Source organism: Pecten maximus, chromosome 7 (genome assembly GCF_902652985.1).
Source record: "Pecten maximus chromosome 7, xPecMax1.1, whole genome shotgun sequence".
In the NCBI taxonomy this organism is placed as follows: Eukaryota; Metazoa; Mollusca; class Bivalvia; order Pectinida; family Pectinidae; genus Pecten; species Pecten maximus.
In genome coordinates, this window is record NC_047021.1 from 2,164,813 (window position 1) to 2,179,721 (window position 14,909).

Sequence of the window (14,909 nt, forward strand, 5' to 3'; positions counted from 1 at the left end):
TATCAAAACAGGTAACAGAGACCTTGCAATTCCTATAGATGTACTTAAGATGTGTTCTCTTAATTAACACAAAACAATCCTGACCATATCGACCAGATATTCCCATACATCTTGAAAACAAGGACATATCAAACTCTTCAATATCAGTTACTTACATGTACCTTGACCTTTACCTTCAGCCAGCTGAAACAGTTACCACTAAGTTGTATGATAAGTGTTGTTATCCCAATGGTTATTTTCCACTTTTTAGGTGGTAACATCCCTGTTTTTTCTACCTTCGGTGTTTGCATAACCCAGTTGATTCATTATTCAAGAATATGTTCCAATTTTCGCGATTTCCCTTACAGATGTCAAAACTGACAAACAAAATGATAACCAAACTTTCCTAGAGATTCAAGTTGATGAAAAACACGTGCATCTTTTATTGTTATCATCATAACCGCTTTCGGAAATATTCCATTATCTTGTGAGAGATGAAGTCGTACGTGTTATCAGTTGATATGCCTTTAAAACCGCTTAGTTCTCATTTTGAGAATGTAACTCAACCCGCATTGGACATATATTAGTATTGGGACATAGATTAATATTGGGACATATATTAGTATTGGGACATAGATTAGTATTGGGACATATATAAGTATTGGGACATAGATTAGTATTGGGACATAGACTAGTATTGGGACATAGATTAGTATTGGGACATAGATTAGTATTGGGACATATATTAGTATTGGGACATATATTAGTATTGGGACATATATTAGTATTGGAACATAGATTAGTATTGGGACATATATTAGTATTGGGACATAGATTAGTATTGGGACGTATTGGGACATAGATTAGTATTGGGACATACATTAGTATTGGGACATCGATTAGTATTGGGACATATATTAGTATTGGGACATATGTTGGTATCAAGACATATATTAGTATTTGGACATATATTAGTATTGGGACATAGATTAGTATTGGAACATATATTAGTATTGGGACATAGATTGGTATTGTGACATATATTAGTATTGGGACATATATTAGTATTGGGACATATATTGGTATTGTGACATATATTAGTATTGGGACATATATTAGTATTGGGATATATATTAGTATTGGGACATGTAATAGTGTTGGCGCTCCGTTTCGGAACACCTGGTTTAGTTTTCATGTATTTTGAATGATCTCCATACAAATATCTAGTATTACTTCATAAAATTCACCCGTTAATTTTTTTTTTAAATAATAAATACTGTTTCGGTATTATGTTGGTATTCTCTGCTGTTTACCCCCAAAAAAACAATATTGCTTAAATTAACATTCAAATCCAACACATTCGTTTTTTAAGGTATGTCTAGTCCCATTAGCATTCCAAATTAAAATTCAATGGTCATGTTTTCTAAAAGCAGCAAACTGGACTGAAAGACAACTGTGAAATTGTTTATTGTTATATTAGGATCTCATGGTTGTTTTACACGTGATAATATTTTATCTGTTTACAGGAGAAGGTTCTATGAGCTTCAGGATCTACTTGTGTAGAGAGGAACGCTGTCTGTATGCGTCACTTCCGGGAGAATCTGGAAACCTCGACCTGAGTGTCGGAAATTCTTCATTAGATTTCAAAAGTGGGCGTTTGACAACCGACTTCTCTTCGGAGGTGCCACAGCGGTTAACTACGTTACTCGTGCTCAGTGTCCTCACGACTCTCTGTGTTCCCCGTCCTAAGACATGGTCCCCGGGTCTACCAGTGTCAACTGAAGCTACCAACCATCTCTGTCTAAACACATCTGTTGTCGGACGCGCGTGTGGACTTCACATACAGACACCCTCAAATGCATATCGTTCTGTAAATCGTGCAACGCATAAGTAGTGCCAATGTTGATTGTCAAATATCTTACACTTTCATAGTTTAAATGACACTGCAAGTACTGGCTCACAACAGCATACACGGATCAATACATAATGACTTAATTCTAAGGCAATATTAGTTCAGTGACTCGTTATAAGCAGTAGTACGCTTTCTGTCCTTATTTCTATATCATCTGTTGAATGCAGGTTTTCATATGTACATGTTCCATCTCATTAATACTGTATAAACCAAAGTAACGGCATAATGCAACAATTTTTCAGGCCATTTTTCATTTCGTTATATTAGTCCAATCGCATGTTTCTTAATTGATGTAACCAGCTTTGTGGGAAGGATAATTGTACTCTCCATGTACTAGGTTACTCCGGACGAAACATCTACATAATGGGGACGTCTAGACAGCTGCTGATTACACTTATCAAATATTCATCATAAAGGAAAACTCTTCAGATCAACGAAAATATTATGTCAAGTGCGCATGTATCATTAAGGTCTACACGTACCGAAATACAAACCAAGGTTTCCCTGGTTATGAACACACACGAGATTCCGGCCACATGGACATATCTCAGCGTTATTTTGTACAACACACGCGTCGCCCTCGCTTTTCAGCGACTCACAATGTGTGATTAAGGTTCGTTTGTTGTCAATCCGGAAAGGATAGTTCGAGACCCGCCTACCGATCTGGCTGTCTGGAATCCACTCGTGGATGCAACACTCGTCGGGGAGACAGGGAGGATCGCATGCGTACATTTCTTCTAGAAATTCTGAGTCTAATGGACTGGGACTGACATAAGTCGGCAACAACTGTAAAGGGAAGAGAAACATAGTTTTAAACTGATTTGTGATCAGTATCTAGTGTGTTAATAAATATAATTTCAATCGTTTGAATGGAATGAATAAGGATGAAATTGCTTGCTTCTATTTCCGAGAGGGCTGCCGTGTGGCGCGCGAGTATCGGGTAACGGAAAGTGTGGGAAAGCGGGAACGGTGCACGTGTGTCTCTCATTCAGCGAGACCACGTTGACGGGTGAATACTTGTGCTATTTCGGCTCTAATTTTGTTATCATATATACGTGTCGACATATATCATTGTCAAACTTCGACACGATGAAAGATTCTATTAAGAATGTGAGGAGGATGTGAAGGGCATGTGTGTTTTGGCGAGAGAGTGTGCTTTCGAGCAGAAATAAAACTAGCACTCGGCGTGGTCGAACCATTGTTTTTTTATTTGAGATTTTGTGTTATATCTTGTCATCATGCATCGTTATAGAAGAACCTCTTGTCTCAATCTTTATCTTAGTTCTGGTTAATTTTATTACGCCCATAGTTCTTTATCCTGTTTTTAGTTAATTTTATTCAGCTTATAGTTCTTTATCCTATTTTTAATTAATTTTATTGAGCTCATTGGTTTTTTTTTATCTTAGATCTGGTTTATTTCAGTCAGCTCATTGTTTTTTTTTTTTTTTTATCTTAGTTCTGGTTTATTTCAGTCTGTTCATGACTCTTTATCTTAGTTCTGGTTTATTTCAGTCAGTTCATGACTCTTTATCTTAGTTCTGGTTTATTTCAGTCAGTTCATGACTCTTTATCTTAGTTCTGGTTTATTTCAGTCAGTTCATGGTTCTTTATCTTAGTTCTGGTTTATTTCAGTCAGTTCATGTCTCTTTATCTTAGTTCTGGTTTATTTCAGTCAGTTCATGACTCTTTATCTTAGTTCTGGTTTATTTCAGTCAGTTCATGTCTCTTTATCTTAGTTCTGGTTTATTTCAGTCTGTTCATGTCTCTTTATCTTAGTTCTGGTTTATTTCAGTCAGTTCATGACTCTTTATCTTAGTTCTGGTTTATTTCAGTCAGTTCATGACTCTTTATCTTAGTTCTGGTTTATTTCAGTCAGTTCATGGTTCTTTATCTTAGTTCTGGTTTATTTCAGTCAGTTCATGTCTCTTTATCTTAGTTCTGGTTTATTTCAGTCAGTTCATGACTCTTTATCTTAGTTCTGGTTTATTTCAGTCAGTTCATGTCTCTTTATCTTAGTTCTGGTTTATTTCAGTCTGTTCATGTCTCTTTATCTTAGTTCTGGTTTATTTCAGTCAGTTCATGACTCTTTATCTTAGTTCTGGTTTATTTCAGTCAGTTCATGACTCTTTATCTTAGTTCTGGTTTATTTCAGACAGCTCATAGCTCTTTATCAGTAATATATTGTCTCATTATGCCTACACTATCTACCAGACAAATGACATTAAAGTTTATTGTTTATTAAATGGTGCATGCGTTGTTTCTATAAGCTAATTGTGTTGTCACTACATGTTCTTGACCATTTATTTGTAATAATGTTTTTTTTTATACTAATCATACGATTATTTCCTATGTCGTTAGTGACTCTCTAGCGGAGTTCGGTATTAACAATCAAGCAGTTGCTGTATCACGTGACACGTTATGGTCCATCATAACACAGCTAACCTATCGACAAGGTATAAGGATGAATATTGAGGAATACTTATATAACCTGTTATAGTCGAACACCAAACACAATGGTGAGCTGAAATTGGGACCATGATTTTAATAAATTAAAATTAATTTGTGTTATCACATTGACTGATATTCACATTCGAATATTATTGATACTTTACATGTGAAAGCCTGTTTTTCATCTTCGGGTTGCCTCAGGGAATTCCACATTTGGAAATGTTTTCGTAAGATGAAAGGAATTCAACTCTGTAATTGTATATCACACATGTATTTGTGAACCTTTAAATATGAAATGAAATCGCAAATAATGAACAGACAGAGCTCGATGACCGGTGTCCAGGGAGGTATAATCATGTATGATGATAGAAAACTAGGTACAATTTATCGCGGCGTTTGACAGATAACCAACAGTCTACGACTGTCTTTAGATGCTTGTGATTTTTTTTTAATAACTGTCAAGGGTAACGTAACATTGCATTGTAAGTGTAGTTGTTCAAGGAACTTAACTTCAGGCGCAAATCATAACGTAGACACTATGGAACCACAGATATGCCATAATGGTAGTGTAAAAGACATGCGTCAACAGAAGTAAAGAAACACCTCGAACAGTGTATAAATACTACAAGAGTAAGGGAACACCTCAAATAGTGTATAAATACTACGAGAGTAAGGGGTCACCTCAAATAGTGTAAAAATACTACAGAAGTAAAGGAACACCTCAAACAGTATAAAAATACAACAGAAGTAAAGGAACACCTCAAACAGTGTATAAATACTACAGAAGTAAAGGAACACCTCAAACAGTGTATGAATACTACAGAAGTAAAGGGACACCTCAAACAGTGTATACATACTACAGAAGTAAAGGAACACCTCAAACAGTGTAAAAATACTACAGAAGTAAAGGAACACCTCAAACAGTGTATAAATACTACAGAAGTAAAGGGACACCTCAAACAGTGTATAATACTACAGAAGTAAAGGGACACCTCAAACAGTGTATAAATACTACAGAAGTAAAGGGAACACCTCAAACAGTGTATAAATACTACAGAAGTAAAGGGACACCTCAAACAATGTATACATACTACAGAAGTAAAGGGACACCTCAAACAGTGTATAAATACTACAGAAGTAAAGGAACACCTCAAACAGTATATAAATACTACGGAAGTAAAGGAACACCTCAAACAGTGTATAAATACTACGGAAGTAAAGGAAAACCTCAAACAGTGTATAAATACTACGGAAGTAAAGAAACACCTCAAACAGTGTATAAATACTACAGAAGTAAAGGGACACCTCAAACAGTGTATAAATACTACGGAAGTAAAGGGACACCTCAAACAGTGTATAAATACTACAGAAGTAAAGGAACACCTCAAACAGTGTATAAATACTACGGAAGTAAAGGGACACCTCAAACAGTGTATAAATACTACAGAAGTAAAGGAACACCTCAAACAGTGTATAAATACTACAGAAGTAAAGGGACACCTCAAACGGTGTATAAATACTACAGAGGTAAAGGGACACCTCAAACGGTGTATAAATACTACAGAGGTAAAGGGACACCTCAAACAGTGTATAAATACTACAGAAGTAAAGGGACACCTCAAACGGTGTATAAATACTACAGAGGTAAAGGGACACCTCAAACAGTGTATAAATACTACGGATGTAAAGGAACACCGCAAACATTGTATAAATACTACGGAAGTAAAGGAACACCTCAAACAGTGTATAAATACTACGGAAATAAAGGAACACCTCAAAAAATGTATAAATACTACAGAAGAAAAGGAACACCTCAAACAGTGTATACATACTACGGAAGTAAAGGAACACCTCAAACAGTGTATAAATACTACAGAAGTAAAGGAACACTTCAAACAGTGTATAAATACTACGGAAGTAAAGGAACACCTCAAACAGTGTATAAATACTACAGAAGTAAAGGGACACCTCAAACAGTGTATAGATACTACAGAAGTAAAGGGACACCTCAAACAGTGTATAAATACTACGGAAGTAAAGGAACACCTCAACCAGTGTATAAATACTACAGAAGTAAAGGAACACCTCAAACAGTGTATAAATACTACAGAAGTAAAGGGACACCTCAAACAGTGTATACATACTACAGAAGTAAAGGAACACCTCAAACAGTGTAAAAATACTACAGAAGTAAAGGAACACCTCAAACAGTGTATAAATACTACAGAAGTAAAGGGACACCTCAAACAGTGTATAAATACTACAGAAGTAAAGGGACACCTCAAACAGTGTATAAATACTACAGAAGTAAAGGGACACCTCAAACAGAGTTTACATACTACAGAAGTAAAGGGACACCCCAAACAGTGTATAAATACTACAGAAGTAAAGGGACACCCCAAACAGTGTATAGATACTACAGAAGTAAAAGGACACCTCAAACAGTGTATAAATACTACAGAAAAGAAGGGACACCTCAAACAGTGTATAAATACTACAGAAGTAAAGGGACACCTCAAACAGTGTATAAATACTACCGAAAAGAAGGGACACCTCAAACAGTGTATAAATACTACAGAAGTAAAGGGACACCTCAAACAGTGTATAAATACTACAGAAGTAAAGGGACACCTCAAACAATGTATTAATAATACAGAAGTAAAGGGACACCCCAAACAGTGTATAAATACTACAGAAGTAAAGGGATACCTCAAACAGTGTATAAATACTACAGAAGTCAAGGAACACCTCAAACAGTGTATAAATACTACAGAAGTAAAGGAACACCTCAAACAGTGTATAAATACTACAGAAGTAAAGGGACACCTCAAACGGTGTATAAATACTACAGAGGTAAAGGGACACCTCAAACGGTGTATAAATACTACAGAGGTAAAGGGACACCTCAAACAGTGTATAAATACTACAGAAGTAAAGGGACACCTCAAACAGTGTATAAATACTACAGAGGTAAAGGGACACCTCAAACAGTGTATAAATACTACGGATGTAAAGGAACACCGCAAACATTGTATAAATACTACGGAAGTAAAGGAACACCTCAAACAGTGTATAAATACTACGGAAATAAAGGAACACCTCAACAAATGTATAAATACTACAGAAGAAAAGGAACACCTCAAACAGTGTATACATACTACGGAAGTAAAGGAACACCTCAAACAGTGTATAAATACTACAGAAGTAAAGGAACACTTCAAACAGTGTATAAATACTACGGAAGTAAAGGAACACCTCAAACAGTGTATAAATACTACAGAAGTAAAGGGACACCTCAAACAGTGTATAGATACTACAGAAGTAAAGGGACACCTCAAACAGTGTATAAATACTACGGAAGTAAAGGAACACCTCAAACAGTGTATAAATACTACGGAAGTAAAGGAACACCTCAAACAGTGTATACATATTAATTCTACCATGTTTGCTATGCAATGCCAGTTTTGATTGGTTTAAAACCCGTGTATTATTTGCCAGTAATCCACTCTCGTTTCAATAATACTCGCTCGTGAGTCAAGGCCATTCACCCCTCCAAAATCGTGCATTTGTAAACAAACATGACGGTGCCAAAAATTTTGAAAGTCGGAGACCGTGTATTTTACAACGGAGAAATTTGCCAGATTGTTGATTTCTATCAACCCATAACAGACTTTGCTAAACAATATGTTGTAAGGTCAATTTCTACAGGCAACCTTTGGAGAGCATTTCTACATGAATTGCTGGCCGACATCCCCGAAAGTTCTCTTAACGTTGCCCTCAACTGGCTTGGGATTGACGTCAGCTTTTGAATATTCATTAGCACTCGCGCCTTATCGTTTCTTGTGAATTGTAACAGCCATGTAGGGACACATTTCCCGGGGATTCTTTACCGTTTTTCTATTAGGAAGAGGTCGATCTCAGAACTAAACAGTACATGGTAGAATAGAAATAATCAACTTTGACTCGTGTGTTGTTGCAGGATATACAACTCGGACTCGGATATATTTTGCAATTTTCATTAATAACTCAGGCTTGCGGCCTTCGTTTTTAATTTAATTGCAAAATATTCTCGTCCGCGTTGTATATCCTGCAACAATACACGAATCATCGTTAATTATTTCTTACGTAAAGCATGATGCTATCAATATTATCACGATTGATGTTACTGTGATTGGGATGCTTTGTGGTATGAACGGGTGGATTTTGGATCAACAAACAGGTAATGATGATCAGGGAAATCAGTCAATAGTTTAGCCCCACAATACCACGTAAAACTTTTACCTTGTTACTGCTATTTTTTATTCCGAAATTTATTTTTTGTTCTTTATTTTAGCATAGAACTTTCTTCCATTAGTATTTAGAGCCAATATCAAAAAAGCCCCTTCAAAATAAATATTACACAATGTTTCCGAAGCTCTGTCATTTGTAGCGACTGAACTGTCATACCAAGGCAGTTCAGGTATATATCTACATTACCGACACGATTTGTACTGTTTGTATTGTCATATAAATACAGGTTACTAAAGCTGTTTTTAGCTGGACACTGTTCAATGAAATAAATGTCTGTGTCAAAAATCATACATTAATACCACGTTTATTTCACGATTATGTCTAATATTTGGTATTCGAGCAGTACGAGTGAAAGGCTAAGCCACTAGCTAAACTAGAGATACAAAGCTGTATATGTTTGTTAATATATAAGGTACTGTAGTGTAAAATGTTAATCACTTTTTCTACCTGCTCATTTCTCAAGGCAACATTCTTTGAAAAAAACACTGAAATAACATGTGCTATTTTAATCTCACTTTCTGATTGGCACTTGAATAAAGTGATGTCGCTTTTTGGTTGGCAGTTGTATCAAGTGATTTGAGATCTGTTTTTATTTGGAGTTTGGATGCAAAAAAACCCCACTGATACGGTTAGTTTTCGTCGCATTAAAATCAATGCTATATTGATTTAATATTTCTCTATATCCTACTAGCATCGTTGGGACAGGTCTAGGTTCTATACATTATGTATTGTAATAGTACAAGGTACAACATGTGTTGTTATAGTACCAGGTACAATATATGTTGTTATAGTACCAGGTACAATATGTGTTGTTATAGTACCAGGTACAATATGTGTTGTTATAGTACAAGGTACAATGTGTTGTTATAGTACAAGATACAACATGTGTTGTTATAGTACCAGGTACAATATGTGTTGTTATAGTACAAGTTACAATATGTGTTGTTATAGTACAAGGTACAATATGTGTTGTTATAGTACAAGGTACAACATGTGTTGTTATAGTACAAGGTACAATATGTGTTGTTATAGTACAAGGTACAATATGTGTTGTTATAGTACAAGGTACAATATGTGTTGTTATAGTACAAGGTACAATATGTGTTGTTATAGTACAAGGTACAATATGTGTTGGTATAGTACAAGGTACAACATGTGTTGTTATAGTACAAGGTACAATATGTGTTGTTATAGTACAAGGTACAATATGTGTTGTTATAGTACAAGGTACAACATGTGTTGTTATAGTACAAGGTACAATATGTGTTGTTATAGTACTAAGTACAATATGTGTTATAGTACAAGGTACAATATGTGTTGTTATAGTACAAGGTACAACATGTGTTGTTATAGTACAAGGTACAATATGTGTTGTTATAGTACAATATGTGTTGTTATAGTACAAGGTACAATATGTGTTGTTATAGTACAAGGTACAACATGTGTTGTTATAGTACAAGGTACAATATGTGTTGTTATAGTACTAAGTACAATATGTGTAATAGTACAAGGTACAATATGTGTTGTTATAGTACAAGGTACGACATGTGTTGTCATACCTGGTTTTAAAAACTTGTCGTACCCGGAACGCTTGCAGAGACTGGAACTGCCAACCTTAGAACACCGAAGGAATAGAGGTGACCTAATCAACGTCTTTAAAATCGTGAAGAATATTTATGACGAGCGAGTCACAACAAATATGTTCCAAATGGACACCACCAGCAGGACAAGGGGACACTCGCACAAAATATTCAAAAAACGATGTAACCTAGACATAAGAAAAAACTTTTTCAGCTTCAGGGTAGTAGATGTTTGGAACAATTTGCCACAACATGTTATAGATGCCGAGGAGGTTAAACAGTTTGAAATTGCACTGGACAATCACTGGGATAATACCAACAAATAACTTGTGTATATATATGAAAAAGGACAAATTAACTCATTGCACACCAGATGTATATCACATTGTAAACATTTTAATATCAATTGATATGGACATAGAGGCTTACAGCCTGCGTCCATTATTTATCGTATTAAATCGTATTAAATAGTACAAGGTACAATATGTGTTGTTATAGTACAAGGTACAATATGTGTAATAGCACAAGGTACAATATGTGTTGTTATAGTACAAGGTACAATGTGTTGTTATAGTACTAAGTACAATATGTGTTGTTATAGTACAAGGTACAACATGTGTTGTTATAGTGCTAAGTACAATATGTGTTGTTATAGTACAAGGTACAATATGTGTTGTTATAGTTCTAAGTACAATATGTGTTGTTATAGTACAAGATACAATATGTGTTGTTATAGTACTAAGTACAATATGTGTTGTTATAGTACAAGGTACAATATGTGTTGTTATAGTTCTAAGTACAATATGTGTTGTTATAGTACCAGGTACAACATGTGTTGTTATAGTACAAGGTACACTACGCGTTGTTATAGTACAAGGTACACTACGCGTTGTTATAGTACAAGGTACAATATGTGTTGTTATAGTACAAGGTACAATATGTGTTGTTATAGTACTAAGTACAATATGTGTTGTTATAGTACAAGGTACAATATGTGTGGTTATAGTGCTAAGTACAACATGTGTTGTTATAGTACAAGGTACAATATGTGTTGTTATAGTACTAAGTACAATATGTGTTGTTATAGTACAAGGTACAACATGTGTGGTTATAGTGCTAAGTACAACATGTGTTGTTATAGTACAAGATACAATATGTGTTGTTATAGTGCTAAGTACAATATGTGTTGTTATAGTACAAGGTACAATATGTGTTGTTATAGTACAAGGTACAACATGTGTTGTTATAGTACTAAGTACAATATGTGTAATAGTACAAGGTACAATATGTGTTGTTATAGTACAAGGTACCACATGTGTTGTTATAGTACAAGGTACAATATGTGTTGTTATAGTACAAGGTACAATATGTGTTGTTATAGTACAAGGTACAATATGTGTTGTTATAGTACAAGGTACAATATGTGTTGTTATATTACAAGGTACAATATGTGTTGTTATAGTACAGGGTACAATATGTGTTTTTATAGTACTAAGTACAACATGTGTTGTTATAGTACAAGGTACAATATGTGTTGTTATAGTACAAGGTACAACATGTGTTGTTATAGTACTAAGTACAATATGTGTAATAGTACAAGGTACAATATGTGTTGTTATAGTACAAGGTACAACATGTGTTGTTATAGTACTAAGTACAATATGTGTAATAGTACAAGGTACAATATGTGTTGTTATAGTACAAGGTACGACATGTGTTGTTATAGTACAAGGTACAATATGTGTTGTTATAGTACAAGGTACAATATGTGTTGTTATAGTACAAGGTACAATATGTGTTGTTATAGTACAAGGTACAATATGTGTTGTTATAGTACCAGGTACAATATGTGTTGTTATAGTACAAGGTACAATATGTGTTGTTATAGTACTAAGTACAACATGTGTTGTTATAGTGCTAAGTACAACATGTGTTGTTATAGTACAAGGTACAACATGTGTTGTTATAGTGCTAAGAACAACATGTGTTGTTATAGAACAAGGTACAATATATGTTGTTATAGTACAAGGTACAACATGTGTTGTTATAGTGCTAAGTACAACATGTGTTGTTATAGTACAAGGTACAATATGTGTTGTTATAGTACAAGGTACAATATGTGTTGTTATAGTACAAGGTACAATATGTGTTGTTATAGTACAAGGTACAATATGTGTTGTTATAGTACAAGGTACAACATGTGTTGTTATAGTACCAGGTACAATATGTGTTGTTATAGTACAAGGTACAATATGTGTTGTTATAGTACAAACTACAATATGTGTTGTCATAGTACAAGGTACAATATGTGTTGTTATAGTATAAGGTACAATATGTGTTGTTATAGTACAAGGTACAATATGTGTTGTTATAGTATAAGGTACAATATGTGTTGTTATAGTACAAGGTACAATATGTGTTGTTATAGTACAAGGTACAACATGTGTTGTTATAGTACAAGGTACAATATGTGTTGTTATAGTACAAGGTACAATATGTGTTGTTATAGTACAAGGTACAATATGTGTTGTTATAGTACAAGGTACAACATGTGTTGTTATAGTACAAGGTACAATATGTGCTGTTATAGTACAAGGTACAATATGTGTTGTTATAGTACAAGGTACAATATGTGTTGTTATAGTACAAGGTACAATATGTGTTGTTATAGTACAAGGTACAATATGTGTTGTTATAGTACAATATGTGTTGTTATAGTACAAGGTACAATATGTGTTGTTATAGTACAAGGTACAATATGTGTTGTTATAGTACAAGGTACAATATGTGTTGTTATAGTACAAGGTACAATATGTGTTGTTATAGTACAAGGTACAACATGTGTTGTTATAGTACAAGGTACAATATGTGTTGTTATAGTACAAGGTACAATATGTGTTGTTATAGTACTAAGTACAACATGTGTTGTTATAGTACAAGGTACAATATGTGTTGTTATAGTACAAGGTACAAAATGTGTTGTTATAGTACAAGGTACAATATGTGTTGTTATAGTACAAGGTACAATATGTGTTGTTATAGTACTAAGTACAACATGTGTTGTTATAGTACAAGGTACAATATGTGTTGTTATAGTACAAGGTACAATATGTGTTGTTATAGTACAAGGTACAATATGTGTTGTTATAGTACTAAGTACAATATGTGTTATAGTACTAAGTACAATATGTGTTGTTATAGTACAAGGTACAATATGTGTTGTTATAGTACAAGGTACAATATGTGTTGTTATAGTACTAAGTACAATATGTGTTGTTATAGTACCAGGTACAATATGTGTTGTCATAGTACTAAGTACAATATGTGTTGTTATAGTACAAGGTACAATATGTGTTGTTATAGTACAAGGTACAATATGTGTTGTTATAGTACAAGGTACAATATGTGTTGTTATAGTACAAGGTACAATATATGTTGTTATAGTACAAGGTACAATATGTTTTATAGTACAAGGTACAATATGTGTTGTCATACCTGGTTTTAAAAACTTGTCGTACCCGGAACGCTTGCAGAGACTGGAACTGCCAACCTTAGAACACCGAAGGAATAGAGGTGACCTAATCAACGTCTTTAAAATCGTGAAGAATATTTATGACGAGCGAGTCACAACAAATATGTTCCAAATGGACACCACCAGCAGGACAAGGGGACACTCGCACAAAATATTCAAAAAACGATGTAACCTAGACATAAGAAAAAACTTTTTCAGCTTCAGGGTAGTAGATGTTTGGAACAATTTGCCACAACATGTTATAGATGCCGAGGAGGTTAAACAGTTTGAAATTGCACTGGACAATCACTGGGATAATACCAACAAATAACTTGTGTATATATATGAAAAAGGACAAATTAACTCATTGCACACCAGATGTATATCACATTGTAAACATTGTAATATCAATTGATATGGACATAGAGGCTTACAGCCTGCGTCCATTATTTATCGTATTAAATCGTATTAAATAGTACAAGGTACAATATGTGTTGTTATAGTACAAGGTACAATATGTGTAATAGCACAAGGTACAATATGTGTTGTTATAGTACAAGGTACAATGTGTTGTTATAGTACTAAGTACAATATGTGTTGTTATAGTACAAGGTACAACATGTGTTGTTATAGTGCTAAGTACAATATGTGTTGTTATAGTACAAGGTACAATATGTGTTGTTATAGTTCTAAGTACAATATGTGTTGTTATAGTACAAGGTACAATATGTGTTGTTATAGTTCTAAGTACAATATGTGTTGTTATAGAACAAGGTACAACATGTGTGGTTATAGTGCTAAGTACAACATGTGTTGTTATAGTACAAGGTACAATATGTGTTGTTATAGTACAAGGTACAATATGTGTTGTTATAGTACAAGGTACAATATGTGTTGTTATAGTACAAGGTACAATATGTGTTGTTATAGTACAGGGTACAATATGTGTTTTTATAGTACTAAGTACAACATGTGTTGTTATAGTACAAGGTACAATATGTGTTGTTATAGTACCAGGTACAATATGTGTTGTTATAGTACAAGGTACAATATGTGTTGTTATAGTACTAAGTACAACATGTGTTGTTATAGTGCTAAGTACAACATGTGTTGTTATAGTACAAGGTACAACATGTGTTGTTATAGTGCTAAGAACAACATGTGTTGTTATAGAACAAGGTACAATATA

The 14,909-nt window shown here is 34.2% G+C and overlaps 1 protein-coding gene and 1 long non-coding RNA gene across 2 annotated transcripts in view; one reads left to right on the top strand and one right to left on the bottom strand.

Moving 5' to 3' along the window:
• Positions 1-4,134, top strand: part of LOC117331309 (glycine-rich domain-containing protein 1-like) — a 47,440-nt gene extending 43,306 nt beyond the window's left edge. Inside the window, exon 5 of the mRNA XM_033889978.1 lies at positions 1,506-4,134. Within this exon, the coding sequence (XP_033745869.1) occupies positions 1,506-1,873 (368 nt within the window). The 3' untranslated portion in view covers positions 1,874-4,134. The remainder of the gene's footprint in view (positions 1-1,505) is intronic.
• LOC117331310 overlaps positions 2,144-14,909 on the bottom strand; it is a 28,301-nt gene continuing 15,535 nt past the window's right edge. The window contains exon 2 of the long non-coding RNA XR_004533462.1: positions 2,144-2,677. This is a non-coding gene — a long non-coding RNA (uncharacterized LOC117331310). The remainder of the gene's footprint in view (positions 2,678-14,909) is intronic.